Genomic DNA, 13,088 nt, shown 5'->3' on the forward strand with positions numbered 1-13,088 from the left:
CACCTGTATCACCTCATCCCTCTGCTGCCATCCCTAAAACTATATGGGATACCCCTGCCATTCCCTGCACGGCCAGGGACAGGGAGCATAGTGGGGAAAAGCAGAAAGTTTCTGTAAGCCCCGGCTACCCTCGCTGAGCAGCTGTGCATGGGGCCTCCTCGGCAGGCAGGCTCGCCCGGCGTCCCGCTGTAGGTACAGCCACGGCACGGGGACGTGCTCGTCTCCCCCGCGCATGCAGGCTCACTCTCGCTTTCTCCTTCCAAGTCACTGGCGCTGCAGGTCTCCATTTTTCCAGATTATCTCATATTTGGCACCTGCCCCAAGCGCATGAATTTGGACTCTCTGCGTTTCTCGTTCAGTCTCAGCCTCTCTGTTTGGTATTTCAGGCTGTAGGCGCTTTCCTGTTAAAAATAACAACAACAACAACAACAACAAAAGACTACCCGTAATCTAGCCCAAATGTGTCAGCTGGTTTTAAGGAAATGTCTCCCTACAGCTTTAATCTCTTTGTGCAGTTAAGTTGCTGTGCAGCTCAGGGAGCTGGAAATGATTACTCACTGTTTATCCGCACAGGCCTGGCCCGTTTTATTGCGGGTAGAGTTGCTGTGTTAATTGTCTTCCAAATCTCTCTAAGCCCCCAGCTACACCAAGGCATCCCAGCTCCCTAGTTGCCTTCATCCTTGCAGAATTTAAGGGAAAAAAAAAAAAAAAAAAAGACCTCCCAGCACTTGACACTCGAGCGGCTTCCTTCACTTCTCTGCGCTCGAGCTGCTCGTGCTGCACGGAGGCTCGAGGCTCCGGCAGTGCCCCAAGCACGGCGCGGCTGCATCGCCTGCCGCAGCTTCGCAGCGTGCTGTACCTTGGCATGGCCAGTTCCTCATTTGCAGAGGATCCTTTGCAGGGACTTTTGTGGACCAGAAAGTTTGCTTCTTTCTTCACCCAGCTCTAAGGGACCTTCTGGACAAAAAACAGAAAAGCTCTGAAACAAAGGCTCGCAGATTCGGGGCTGAAAAAAAGTGAAAGTTTAATTGCTTCAGTCTTCTGCCACTCTTCTGCTCTTTCCACAGCAGAACGGGAGCAGGGACCTTGCTGCTTTTTGTGAGATCCCTGGCTGTCTGCACAGCTACCCCAAACGAGGCAGCAAGAGGACAAACGGACGTCCAAAAAGCTGGAAGCTCAGGCAAGGCTCAGGCCAGTCTACGTGTCCCAGTGGAGCAGCGCAGAGATGCACTTAGTCCAGGCTGACAGGCCAGACAAGGCTGTTGCAGAGGAAGGTCACATCCTCATTTTAGGTCAAGGTTCCCATTATTCAGTATATCATCTGCCTTGATTTATCTAACCACGCTAAGGAGCGTTCCTGAGGGAATATCACGAGGGAGGAGGACTGCGGTCCTACTGCTTGCTGAGAGCAGGAGAACAGGTCTAGGGCAGGAACGCGGCCACGACACTGGGGAAGCAGGACACGTCTGGTTCACCCTGTGACCGGGCAACACGACCCCAGCAGCTTGTGCTGCAGGCACAAAGGATCATCAGATCAAAACAGCTTTCACTCGTCTGGGAGCGCTTCTAATCCGTCACCTGAGCTCCTGGGATTGAACCTCAGCTGCCAATATAAAGAGGTTCAAATTTGGGGGAACTAGGGTAAAACTGAGAAGGAAAACGTTAACTTTTCTGGGACCAACAGTATCTTCCCAAACGCTGCATGCATGTGGTTTCATTATATGGAGAACTGGTTATGAGGGAGTAAAGCTGTACCCTTAAGGGGGAAAAAAAGAAAAGCAAGAGAGCAAAAGGAGAGAGGTTTTCACCTGCAGCTCAGCAACACCATTGCAGCCCATCAGCTGCCCTCAGGTTTGCCCCTGGAGGCGCTCACCAGGCTAGAGTTCCCTCACCAGTCCAACCGCCTCCTGCCTTCAGCTGCAGCTCTCGCTGAGGGGCCAAAAGACGGGCTGGCCATGGGAAAGGGAAGTAGCAAACAGTTTTCACTAGGAGGAAACCAGCCTGCCTCGCAGAGGGCACTGGTGCATCCAAACGCCGGTCGGGAGCCCTCACCTCGAGCACCATCCCCAACTCAGACCTTCACAGGCCTGAGAAACAACAGGGCCATGAGACCTTCTTCCACCTGGATGAGCCACTGTCAAGAGTGACGCTTTACTGCATTCATAAGCCCTCAAGTAACGCTCCTAAACTTGTGAACTTTCCACGCGCTTAAACACGTTGCTAAGCCTGGTGTTTACTCCACATGCACCGCGCTGGCTGGCAACAGAAGCAACAGACCTGCTGGTCAGACACACAGAGCCCTTCTGGGGCACAGCTCATCGCTTGGTGTCACTCCAAGGAGAAACGTGGCTCTAGATATTTTTGCAGTTCTCCCACCAAGCGTAGGCAGGGAGGGATCTGTGCCTGCAAATTCATGTATGCTACAGGGAATACACAACACATACAGGAATTTACGTGCCTATTTGTAGAGCATGCAAAATTCCACCTTCAGCAGCACGAGGCACCACCAAAACAAGGATGCTCTGACCTCTTGGTGGCAGCCGGCGCGCTACTTCCCAGGCGGGAGGGCTCTGCAGGGTGAGCTGCTACGGTCTCTGCACGGCTCTTCCCGAGGAATCGCCTTTCATGCATCCAGACCTCCTTTGTGAGGGGATGGTGGATGTCCCTGGATGAAGTATTGCCACTTCTACTCACAGACTGATTCCCCTTTACTCTCCTCCTCGCCTCCTAGTGTCAGTTCCTGCATCCCAGAGATGGCACAAAAGGGAATTTGAGCTCAGCAGCTAGCCTCTTTCCCTCTGTAATATCTACCAAAGCAACAGAGGGCTCACATACAAACTTCATCCAAAGAGCAAAAGCTACTCAGCCATCCAGCCCCAAAGCAGATGGGAAAGAGCCGTAACAGAAAGCTACCAGGTCCTCACTCCAGGGAAGCCTGGTACCTCCAGGCTAAGGGAGGTTATACACTTCTCCCAGGGGTTTAGGAAGGAGCAAAGAGGGCTCAGGTAGTTGCTCCCCTTCCCCAGGGCAGGGCACAACACCTCAGACAGAGATGCTGCTCCAGACTGGACCAGAGAGGAAGAAGAGGGGCAGAAGCAGGAGAAGGTGGAGTCTGAACAAAGCAGCAGCCCACCAGCTGCAAAGTCAGTAAGGATGACAAAAGAGGGAGACGTGTTTCCAGTCCCCATCCGCCACACCAATCTATGCGCTGCATCAGAGCACATAATGCCTCCTGGGATGCAAGTCTGGGCAGCTCAAGCACCCGGCCACGCTAGCTCTGCTCCATCACCCTCCGTACCTGAGTGACTGGCTCTGCAGAATGCTGCTCAGTGCTATGTGGAGGAACCAGATTCAGCCAAGCTAGCATGGGCACCAGGCTCAGACCTGCCCCAGAGAGGCCAAGAGGTCGCAGGAAACTGGTCCTCGGGAGGAACCAAGCCTCAGCTAATGCTCCTCCCCAGCCAGCACCCCAGGGCCTGGGAGTTACCTGCTACCTGTGGCATTGGTTCGGAAAGGTTACTGCCACCCAAGAGCTGGCTGCTGATGTCCTGATCACGCATTGACAAAACACAGCACAACTGAGAAATTAAAAGCTCCTGAGATGCGATTCCCCTCTCCTCCTCTGGAATGAATCCCTCAGGTCAGGGTAGCATCATGTTGGCAGGACTTCAGAAAAAAACAAAGGAAAAGTCTGCATCCTTGCTACCTGTCCTGGGGAGCCAAGCCTAGAGGGAACCTCACGCTGCAGGGCTATCGAAGCAGTAAATCAACACAGAACAATGTGGAAGGGGAATAAAAGGAAAATATGGATAACTATGCAATGTGCAGTCGTATTTGGATATTACTGTCTGGGTGAAGTCTTACATGGTGAGGTCAGTCTGCCCACATCTGGCACCACCCTGTGGTCTCTGAAGCAGCAGGTTCTCAGAGAGCATTTCCCCTTACTTTTTTTTAATTGCTTGAGCAACCCCCTTTGCCTCTTCTCTGCCTGCATACAACCACTGCATATTCCTGCTCCAAATTTCTCTGTTCCACCCAGAGTATAACAAACCATATCATCTGGTTCCCCACCCCATTTCTCATCCAGCAAAGCCAGCCTCAGCCCCAATCAGTCTACCTCCAGCCCCACAACTTCCATCCCAGCTTCTAGCTGGCTTCCCATGCCTCTAGCTATGGCCTTGAAGAGCAAGTGCCACCAAGTCCTACCCTTGTTATCCAAGACCACGTATCCACGTATAGATTCTCCCTTCTCCCCGGGAAACTTTTTTTGTTTCCTCATTCTCTCCTGTCCCAAGCCCAGCTCTGTACTACCTTGCCCTAGCTGGGGAGCCTGGATGTCCTTGGAAGTCCAACTTTGCCCAGGATGCTGGTACAGCACTACAGCATACCTCACCTAATATCCAGACTCAGCTCTATTTGCCCGGCACAGAGGACACTAGCATCTACCTCCTCTCCTATACGCCTACCCGCAGTGGCATAACTCAGAGTTAAACTCCTTTGCACCACCGCAGGGGTGTGGAGAATGTCCTTTGAGATGTGCAGCAGAGCGTGGGAAGGAGATGGAGAGGGAAAGCAGAAGTGGGAAGGAATTTTTCTTAGTGCTGTGCCCCACCAAGACACCTTCTGCACCCCACCCTCCCACCTTGAGAACCACTGCTCCGGAGTGATCTCAGCCTAAGCAACCAGCCACGGCAGTCCTAATGAAGCCGAGCGCTGTGATTATTCCTTTCCTTTGTGGTTTGCTCTGAACTGCTGAGCTCGCAGCAATTGCTCTTCTCCTCCAACTGGCCTCTTCCCGCACAACACGTTTTCCTGCATACCTTCAGCAAAGGCAGCCAGGCTGGGACAAGGGGTTAACAGCAAGGGAGCACCACCGAGCCACTGGCAGCTGGAGCTCTGGGGAAATAAAGGCAAGTCTCAGCAGGGGCTGGAGGCAGTGAGGAGCTGCAGGCAGCAAGGAGCTGGTAATTGCTTCCCCTACTCAGCTGTTTCTTCTGGAGAGCAGCAGGGGCCACAGGAGCAAGGAGTTTCTAGCACCACGTGAGCATCCACGGTGTGACCCAAACCCTGGGAGCGCTCAGCAGCGAGAGGAAGCAGGACTTCAGGCTGTATGTTGCCTCTGCCGCACGCGTCAGGGAGCAAAAATTTTCACTTTGGGGGGTTACCGTGAGGCCAGAACTGTAGCACGGCCAGAGAATGATGCCAAGTCGCCTGCAGCAGCTGCCTAGTGCCCGAAGGAGCCTGTGCCGCGCTCCCGGGCATCTGCCCCATGCTGCCCTCTGCGAGCTGAGCCCTCCCCAGGGCTGGAAGGAGCTGAGTCCCTGAGCTATCATCAGCCTCCAAATCAAAGCTCCTTCAAAGCTGCAGAGAGAGCGTAAATCCTCTCATTCTGCAATTCCTGAAGGGATGGGGAGAGCTTGTTTTTCCCATGGGCTATTTCACACCGTCCCATGGTAAGGGCTATGTGCAGCTTTACAACTACTTCCTCCTACTGCAAACAAAACCCCAGCTTGAGGATCTCTCTCCGCAAACATAGATGAGAGGAGACCTCCCCGCCTGCCTTAGTCCTTTCCCCAGGGAAGAGGCTCTTGCTAGCTTTTTCTTGGAGATCTGGAGGATCTTTGCTTTGTTTCCACAAGCCCGGCCACTCTCCCCTGAGTCCTGTGACCCCTGCTGAAGAGCATCTAGCTCATTAACATGGTTCCCAGATACAGGGAGTCACGGGCCCCTTCTGCCTCCGTGCATGCGCAGCCCCTGCTGCTCATCTTGTCGTGATGTGGCCAAATCGGCGCTCTCCCTGCCCACGTGCACCCCGCCCTGGCAGGAGGCTTATAAAACCTAAAGGCATAAAAGAAAGGCTAGGCTTTCCTCTCCCTGTTCTCACGCCACCAAGAACTTGTGTGCCCCAGGGCAACTTGCTGCGGCTGCATCCCCTGCCATGCTGGGCAGCCCCTGGCTCCTTGCTCCGACAGCTCCACTCACCAGGGGCAAGCCCTGCAGAAACAGGCTGAACAGAGCTCTGTCTTCCCTAAAGTCCTGCCCGTGCTTAGACCAGCCAGGAGGTGAGATGCCATTCAAGTGCCTGGCAGGGGCGAACATGAGCTGCCCCAGACCATGGGGATGAAATGCAGTCCTGCGCAACCGCAGTAATGGAAGAGGTTTGGGATGTCCGGGGAACAGAGGCACAGGATCTTGCAGCAACTCTGGGGTGTTTGTCTGTGCTTAGAAGGAGAAATAATGAGCCCGAGGCCTTCCTATCCTTTCAACTTTGTTTCCTGGCTCTTCTTGGATGCATTTCAACTGAAAGCACCCTTTGTACCAGTACCAAGGAGCACGGCTGTCTTGCTTTGTAACGTGGACTCTGAACAGCTGGGCTGTTCATTAAAACTCATCCCTGGCAGCTGTCCTGGGATTCTGGAGCCCTTTTTGATTCAAAGACCCCCTCCCTTTCCCCCATGGGCAGCTGTCCTGGGATTCAGCAGCTTAGATGGTCTTCTGTTCTCCACAGAGTGCCCAACCATCTGTGGTTCAGTGCTTGGCACAGGAAGAAGCACACAGTAGCCCCAACGCAGCAGCGTGAGGCCAAACACACACCCAAGAGAGAAGATGGGCCTCCTGGACATTAGTCACATTTCATTTGGGGACAGGGAGCCTGCAACAGAGGCACAGACTGAATCTCTCATACCTTATTGTACTGGCTCTTACAACTCAGCCATGCCCAGCTGGAGTTAAACCGACCTGCTAGCTTGTGGAGGTTTTTCTCCCTCCTTTAAAATGCTGCTCAGAAAAGCCATACCTAGGCCACATCTGCTTGCGGTTAGAGAAGCCTACTCAAGTCTTATGGGTCTAATGTCAGCTCCACCACCCACACTTGATTTGATTCTACACAGAATATATAAACCAAAATATAGCCTCTTTGGAGGCCTCATATCTGGGTGTCCACCTTGAGGTCTATGACTGCAGGTGCTGCACTGCTGCTGTCCCAGTGAAGATCACATGGAGCAGAGCACCATCCCAACTCACTACTGACAGGCAGCCTGGTGGCCAGGCATATGTTTACGCTACACAGTGGTAGCTGGTTTCCATGGAAGACCAAACTGAGAGGAGCCCTTGGGATCAGCGCCTATCTCCACAGAGGGGCATAACAGCAACAAGATGGTTGGGATGCGATGCTGGCAAGTCAGCCAGGGGAGGAGGAGCGGCTTCCTACCAGACTGAGCAGAACTACGAGCCAGCCCCAAAGCAGAGCTTTGAGTAGCCTCCACTGACAGCTCTTCCTCCCGCAAACAGCTCTGGGCAGGGAAGTCCTTGAGATATAACAGGAATGAGATGCTTCTTGCACGGAGTAAGCTTTGGGGACAAAAAGGCTGATGGTAGCAGAGAGAGTGGAGAAAGAGCTGCCTTTAGCATCAGCCACTCTCAACCACTATTCAGACCAAACACAGCAACGGGATAGAAGAGCTGCAAAGATGCAATAGCGCCTTGTAAGGAAGTCTGGTTAACTCTTGGCTGGACCAGAGATCTGCAGGGTGGAGAGGGAAGGGAGGGCTGTTTAACTCCACGGCCAGGCAAAGACCTCCCAGGTCACATCTCAGCAACAGCCCTCCACCCCCTAATTAATGCACTTGTGTGTGCGTGGAGAGGTGCAGGGTGGGGTACGGAGGTCGTGGCCTCTAAATGAATGCTATACCTCATAGAGCAGAGAGCTATGCTGTGATGGGGAATGGAAAAATAATTAAAGAGCTAAAAGAGAAAAATCTCTAAAACATTAGGGAAAATAAATGACGGCTGGTGGGGGAGGGAAGCTGGCTTTAACGTCTAATATGGCATTAATCGAAAACAAGATAGAGCTAACATAAGCCAGGGCTCCAGTTTAATAGTGGCTCTAGTCCATGATGTTTTTACCCTTTGTCTCTGGGGCCAGAAGGGAAAAAAAAATCCTGACTCTTGCTTATGAAGAGGCTATTTCTGCCCCACAACCATAAGCAACAGTATAAAACAACAAACCTTCATAACAGCATTTCTACAACTACCACATTTCCCAGCACGTTAGAAGCTTTTCAGGAGATAATATACAGGCAGATGAGTCTGAACACAGGGATAGAAATGGCAGAAATGTCTTTTTCTGTAAGCACCCAGGCCTGGGCCATTTTCTTATTCTATTTCTTATAAGCTTGGTACCATTTTTATTCAAACTGGCAGCTCTTTCATCCAGCATAAAAGCAAGTGTAACAGACGTGTATTTAGATGCCCCTAAGCACATATCCAAGACCCTGCAGTGCCAGCACTATAAGACATCATCACTTAAGTTGAAAGAGTAACCATGAGTGGCAAACGCCTCTCGGAGTCCTTGCAAAAGCTCTTATCAACCAGTAAGGAACAAAGGCAGGTATCAGCCAGCCTGTTATCCAAGCGGTTACGCAGAGATGTACTCACCTTCTTCTCTCTTTGGTGGGCTTTCGATCACCACGGGTTGTGGCTTTGATTCTGGCAGGGGAGGCTGACTGGTCAGAGAAGGCTCCAAATTCTCCATCTGCCGAACTGGTGGAGCTGGGACCTCAGCAGCCTTTGCTACCTGAATTTCCACTCTTTTAGTGGCCAGATCGGACACAGGAGCACTAGCTGCATCAGCTCTCCGCTGGGGCATCTCTGGGATCTTTGACACCGGTGCTTCCACCCTCCGGAGACCTGGCTCCTGTGGCTTGCCTAGAGTGATCTCAGTCCTCCTTGGGGTGGGCTCAGGAGGCTTATGCCCCAGCACATCTGCTCTTTTGAGGCCAAACCTCGATAACCCTGAAGTGGAGTTCTCCACCTGCTTGGACGAGATGTCAATGGAGATTTCTGTTCTTCTGGACACCGGCTCAGGCAGTTTGGGTCCAGAGAGCTCCACTCTCCTCAGAGAGGACTTGGGTGATCTTTGGCCTGTGGGGTCTGCATGCCTGGCAGATGGCTCCGAATTCCTGGCGCCTAGTTCCTGGAACTTCTGTGTGGAGCTGGACACCGTGGATCTGAGGAGTGGGTTTGGGGTCCGTCTTTGTGGGGTGGAGGAATTTGAAGACTGATCTACCTCCTCGACCTCAAAAGATCTTTTCAGAGCTGAAAGATAGTAAAAAGAATTCGGAATTTAGTTATCGTTCATCTTAGCATCTCAAAAGACACCGACCGATATTCTCTGGGCCTCATAACCTCATTGCTGCTCCTCCCCTCCATCACACGAGGATTAATAACACCGTTGCATGCATGTGGGAACTGAGGGGTCAGCCTCTGTCTCCTCAGAGATGTTACAACCTTGATAACAAAGCTGAAACTAGAACCAGGAACTTAAATCCCAGAAACATAACCCAGAGTACATACCTTCTCTGTCCTGCCCTCCATATCACCCATACCCCATACGTGTTCAAAGCTGTATCAGACTCCCCCCATGACAGCACGGCAGAGCTGAGCAGCGCAGCACCGGGACTCAGAGGAAGCCTGCTGCCTACAGCTCCATCTTACTCTGAGCGCCTACCGTTCCCTCTCAATCTAAAAGGATGCACAGGTAAACACAGGCTTCCCGGGGACCAAGGGAAGCAAAGTCCAAGTTCAGAACGTGAAAACAATCTCAGAAGAATAGCAAATCCATACAAATGCAACAACAAAACAACAAAGGTGGCAGACAGTCATATCCTTAAAAACTATCCTAGAGAACATCATAGCCAAAGATGAACGTGCTTTAAAAACATGATACCCTCCAATACACGGAAGGGGCCAACTGGGAGGCATCAGGAACATCCTAAAATCCAAATATCATCATCTCCATAAAGTTAAGAGGCAGAGAGATTGAGTGATACACACAACATCACAGAGTTAGCACTGAGATTCAAGAGATCAGACTTCCAATTTATGCTTGGAAAGAGACAGCAGAGACCTCTGCTTTCATCAAGATCCAGCAACACACAGGATCTGACACCACCTCTATCAATCACTTACGCCACATGCTGTCATGAGCAACCTGGAAGCACAGGTCACCACTGTACAGCAGGGAAACGTTCAAATGAAGTCAAATGAAGTCCAAAGTTGTTCCAGCTCTTCATCACACAGGTCTCAAAGCTCTGTCTGGTCCCTTCAGCACACAGAGCTCCCCGAGTATGACAGGCTACCCAAGACTAAAAACTTCAAAATCCCCAAAGCCAGGAGTCTTTCTAAGGAAACCTGACAGATTATGGTGTCAGACCAGAGCTCCCTGGCTCTGAACAGCAGTCTGCCAGCGGGGACACGACGCATCACCAAAGGAAGCACCCAGGCTACTGATAGATATTCCCATCCTAGATTAACAGTTGAGGGCCAGCAGCTGTTAGATCATGTCCTGGCTCAGGCTTGAATGGTCGTGTGCGACTCACGCAGCCTCCTTTCCTCCTTCCAGCTAGTCTGTGTTAAAGGAATAGATGCCCTTAAGCCTAACACACATCCTGCTCCATACAGGAAACATCCACGTGGAAATAAAAGCCTAAACTTAGGGGGTAGGAGGGGAGAAATGCAAGGAACCACTGTCACATCTCATCCAAACACCACGAGCTGCCAGGAGGAGCTGCCTCCGACGCTGCTCGAGCCCAGGTGCCGAGCCCCAGCGGGGTGTTCAGCGGGCGAGGATGAGGCACAGCCTTCGCCTCCAGCAGCACCCAGGGCCACAGAAGGGCCCCCACAAAGCTGAACCGCCGCAGCGGCAGCAGCCTTGCCGCAGGGCAGCTGCGGCGTTAACGGCTAACGCGAACATGAGTATACGGTCCACTTATCCGTTATATTAACAGGATCAAATCAGAGCGACTTAGCCTTTCAAAATCCTGGCCCGAGATCACACAGGACACTAGGCACGGGGGAGAGCACAGATTTCCCTCACCCCGGGACATGTGCCCTCACCCTCCGGCCGGCCCGTCTCTTCCAGCCGCCCGCGGAGAGCTCGCGGGGAAGCACCTCCTCTGCTCTGCTCTGCTCTGCTCGGCGGGGCTGCCGAGGGCCGCCGCGACCCCGCCGGGGCGCCGGGAGGCCTGGGAACCGTCAGTCCCTCTGACACGTCTATTTGTCAGAGCACGGCTCTCCTGCTCGGCAATAGGAACCAGCTGCCGCGGGCCGGAGCAGGAAAGCAGTCCACGTGGCAGCAGCTCCTGCGCTGCTTCGCCAGCGCATTGTAAAGGCGGCCGCGGCCCCGCGACGCGCGCGAGCGGCGCCGGCTCTCTCCTCCCGCCGCCGCGAGCGGCAGCTCCGCGCCGGGGCAGGCGGCGAGCCACGGCGAGCTGCCGCCAGGGATTCGGGGCGAGACGGCGGCAGCTCGGCGCGGCCGCGGGCATCGCCCCGTCCGGTGGAAGGCGGCACAGGCCGAGCGGGCGCACGCACGTTGCCGTGAGCCACGCAGAGAGCGGCGGGCAGCGAGGACCCCTCGCCAGAGCCAGGGGCTCACACTTCAGCCAGCCTACGCAGAGGGGGAAGCACGCAGGGGTTAACACGGCCCTGTAGGATACGGGCTTGGGGCTTATTTTTTTCCTTTTTGGGAATGGTTCCCAAGCACTATTAAATACGAATGTCAGGCTTCAAAAGCCATCTTAAAAGATCAGGACCAGGAGCGTCCCTCGGTGCTCTGCATGAGTAACCCCGCGAAAGCCGCTCCCTGGAACCCCTCCGCGCTCAGCAACTCCGGGGGACACCCGGACCCACAGACCGGGACCGGGCTCGGGCTCCTCCCAGCCACGGCTCCGACCTCGGAGCGGGACTGCTGGCAGCCACCTCAGGCCTGGGAACGGGCTCCCAGTGCCCAACGCAGGGACGCCTCCGAAGCTGGGAGCAGCTGAAGAGCCCGCGGGCGCCTGCGCTGGCAGGCTCGGGAGCGCCCCGAGTCCCAGGGCCCCATTTAGGCCCTGGCTCCCCGCACGGCTCCTTCCTCAGCCCCACAGGGGACGGCAGCCTCGCTCCAGCCCCGCTGCCGCTGCATCCCAAAGGAGCTGCGGAGAGGAAGGGGCTGGTAGGGGGGCACAGCTGGACAGCCCCAGGGCACGAGCCGGGGACGGGCACAAGCCAGGGTGGGTAGGGAAGTATATGCAGTGCAATGAAATGTCCTTCACCCTGCACATTAATCTAATAGAAACGGCACTAGAGAAGCATCCGGTGAGTTATTACAGCAGCTCCTGAGGATCAGCATCGTCGGGCAGCCTCGCACAAGCAACACCCGGCCAGTCCCTGCCTCCACGAGCCAGTGCGTGTCACCCTGCCTAAGGCATGACCTGCACAGAAACACCGCCGGAGCCTGGGAACCCAGCGCTGCTGTTGGGATATTACACTTAACCTCCCTCATTTATTCCTTCGCAGTAATTAAGATAAACACCTTTTTTATAGATAGCATTTTCCAGGTAATGAGACACTCTATCAGGAGAGGTTAAGTGTCCATGTAGTTGAAGGGACCACTCAGAAGCCACACGGATTTTATTACTATTAAAAGAAGCAAGCACACAGCGAGCCCCGAAGCACACGACCTCACATCTGCCGCAGAAAATCCAGCGAAGGTCCCACCAAGGCCAATTAGCAATGACAAAACAGCCTGTCCTGCATCTCGAATATTCATACAGTGGGGCAAGGAGAGAGAGGAGGCGGTAAAGAAACAGCCCACAAGCAGGGGACGGGACTAGCTTCGTCCTCCGCGGAAAGGCAGCCACCGCCGGGCAGGACGCAGCAGCTGCGGACACCTCTGCATCACAGAGGACAGCCACGCGCGCCGGGGCGTGCCGGAAAGGCGATTTATCCAGGCCAGCCTGCAGCAGGAGGGGAGAAGTCAGAGGATGAAGCGCCACAGCTCGCACCAGCGTTTGGCCAAGACGCCCCACTGACGTTCGCCGCCTTCGCGCGAAGGGTTGCAGAGCCCCGGGTGGCACAGCGGGCACAGGCCTGGACTGCCATCTATTGAGCCACCCATGCCACTCCAAGGAGGAAAATGAGAAGCAGATAAAGCCTTTAAACAGTTCTGCGTTTTATCTGCTGTTTTCTGAATAAACTGAAAGGTCTCGTGCAAGCCTCCAGGTTAAACTCCCGAAGCCTCCCTCTGCAGAGCTGCTAGGGCTTACAGA

General features: G+C 54.0%; 1 protein-coding gene across 11 annotated transcripts in view; it reads right to left on the reverse strand.

The window, feature by feature from the left end:
- SEPTIN9 (septin 9) overlaps positions 1-13,088 on the reverse strand; it is a 170,829-nt gene that overhangs the window by 66,789 nt on the left and 90,952 nt on the right. For all 11 annotated transcript variants that reach the window (XM_068913182.1, XM_068913178.1, XM_068913181.1 and 8 more), the window contains one exon: positions 8,437-9,096. In XM_068913182.1, coding sequence (XP_068769283.1) covers positions 8,437-9,096 — 660 coding nt within the window. The remainder of the gene's footprint in view (positions 1-8,436; positions 9,097-13,088) is intronic.

The sequence above is a fragment of the Struthio camelus genome, chromosome 19, assembly GCF_040807025.1.
Source record: "Struthio camelus isolate bStrCam1 chromosome 19, bStrCam1.hap1, whole genome shotgun sequence".
NCBI classification, from domain to species: Eukaryota; Metazoa; Chordata; class Aves; order Struthioniformes; family Struthionidae; genus Struthio; species Struthio camelus.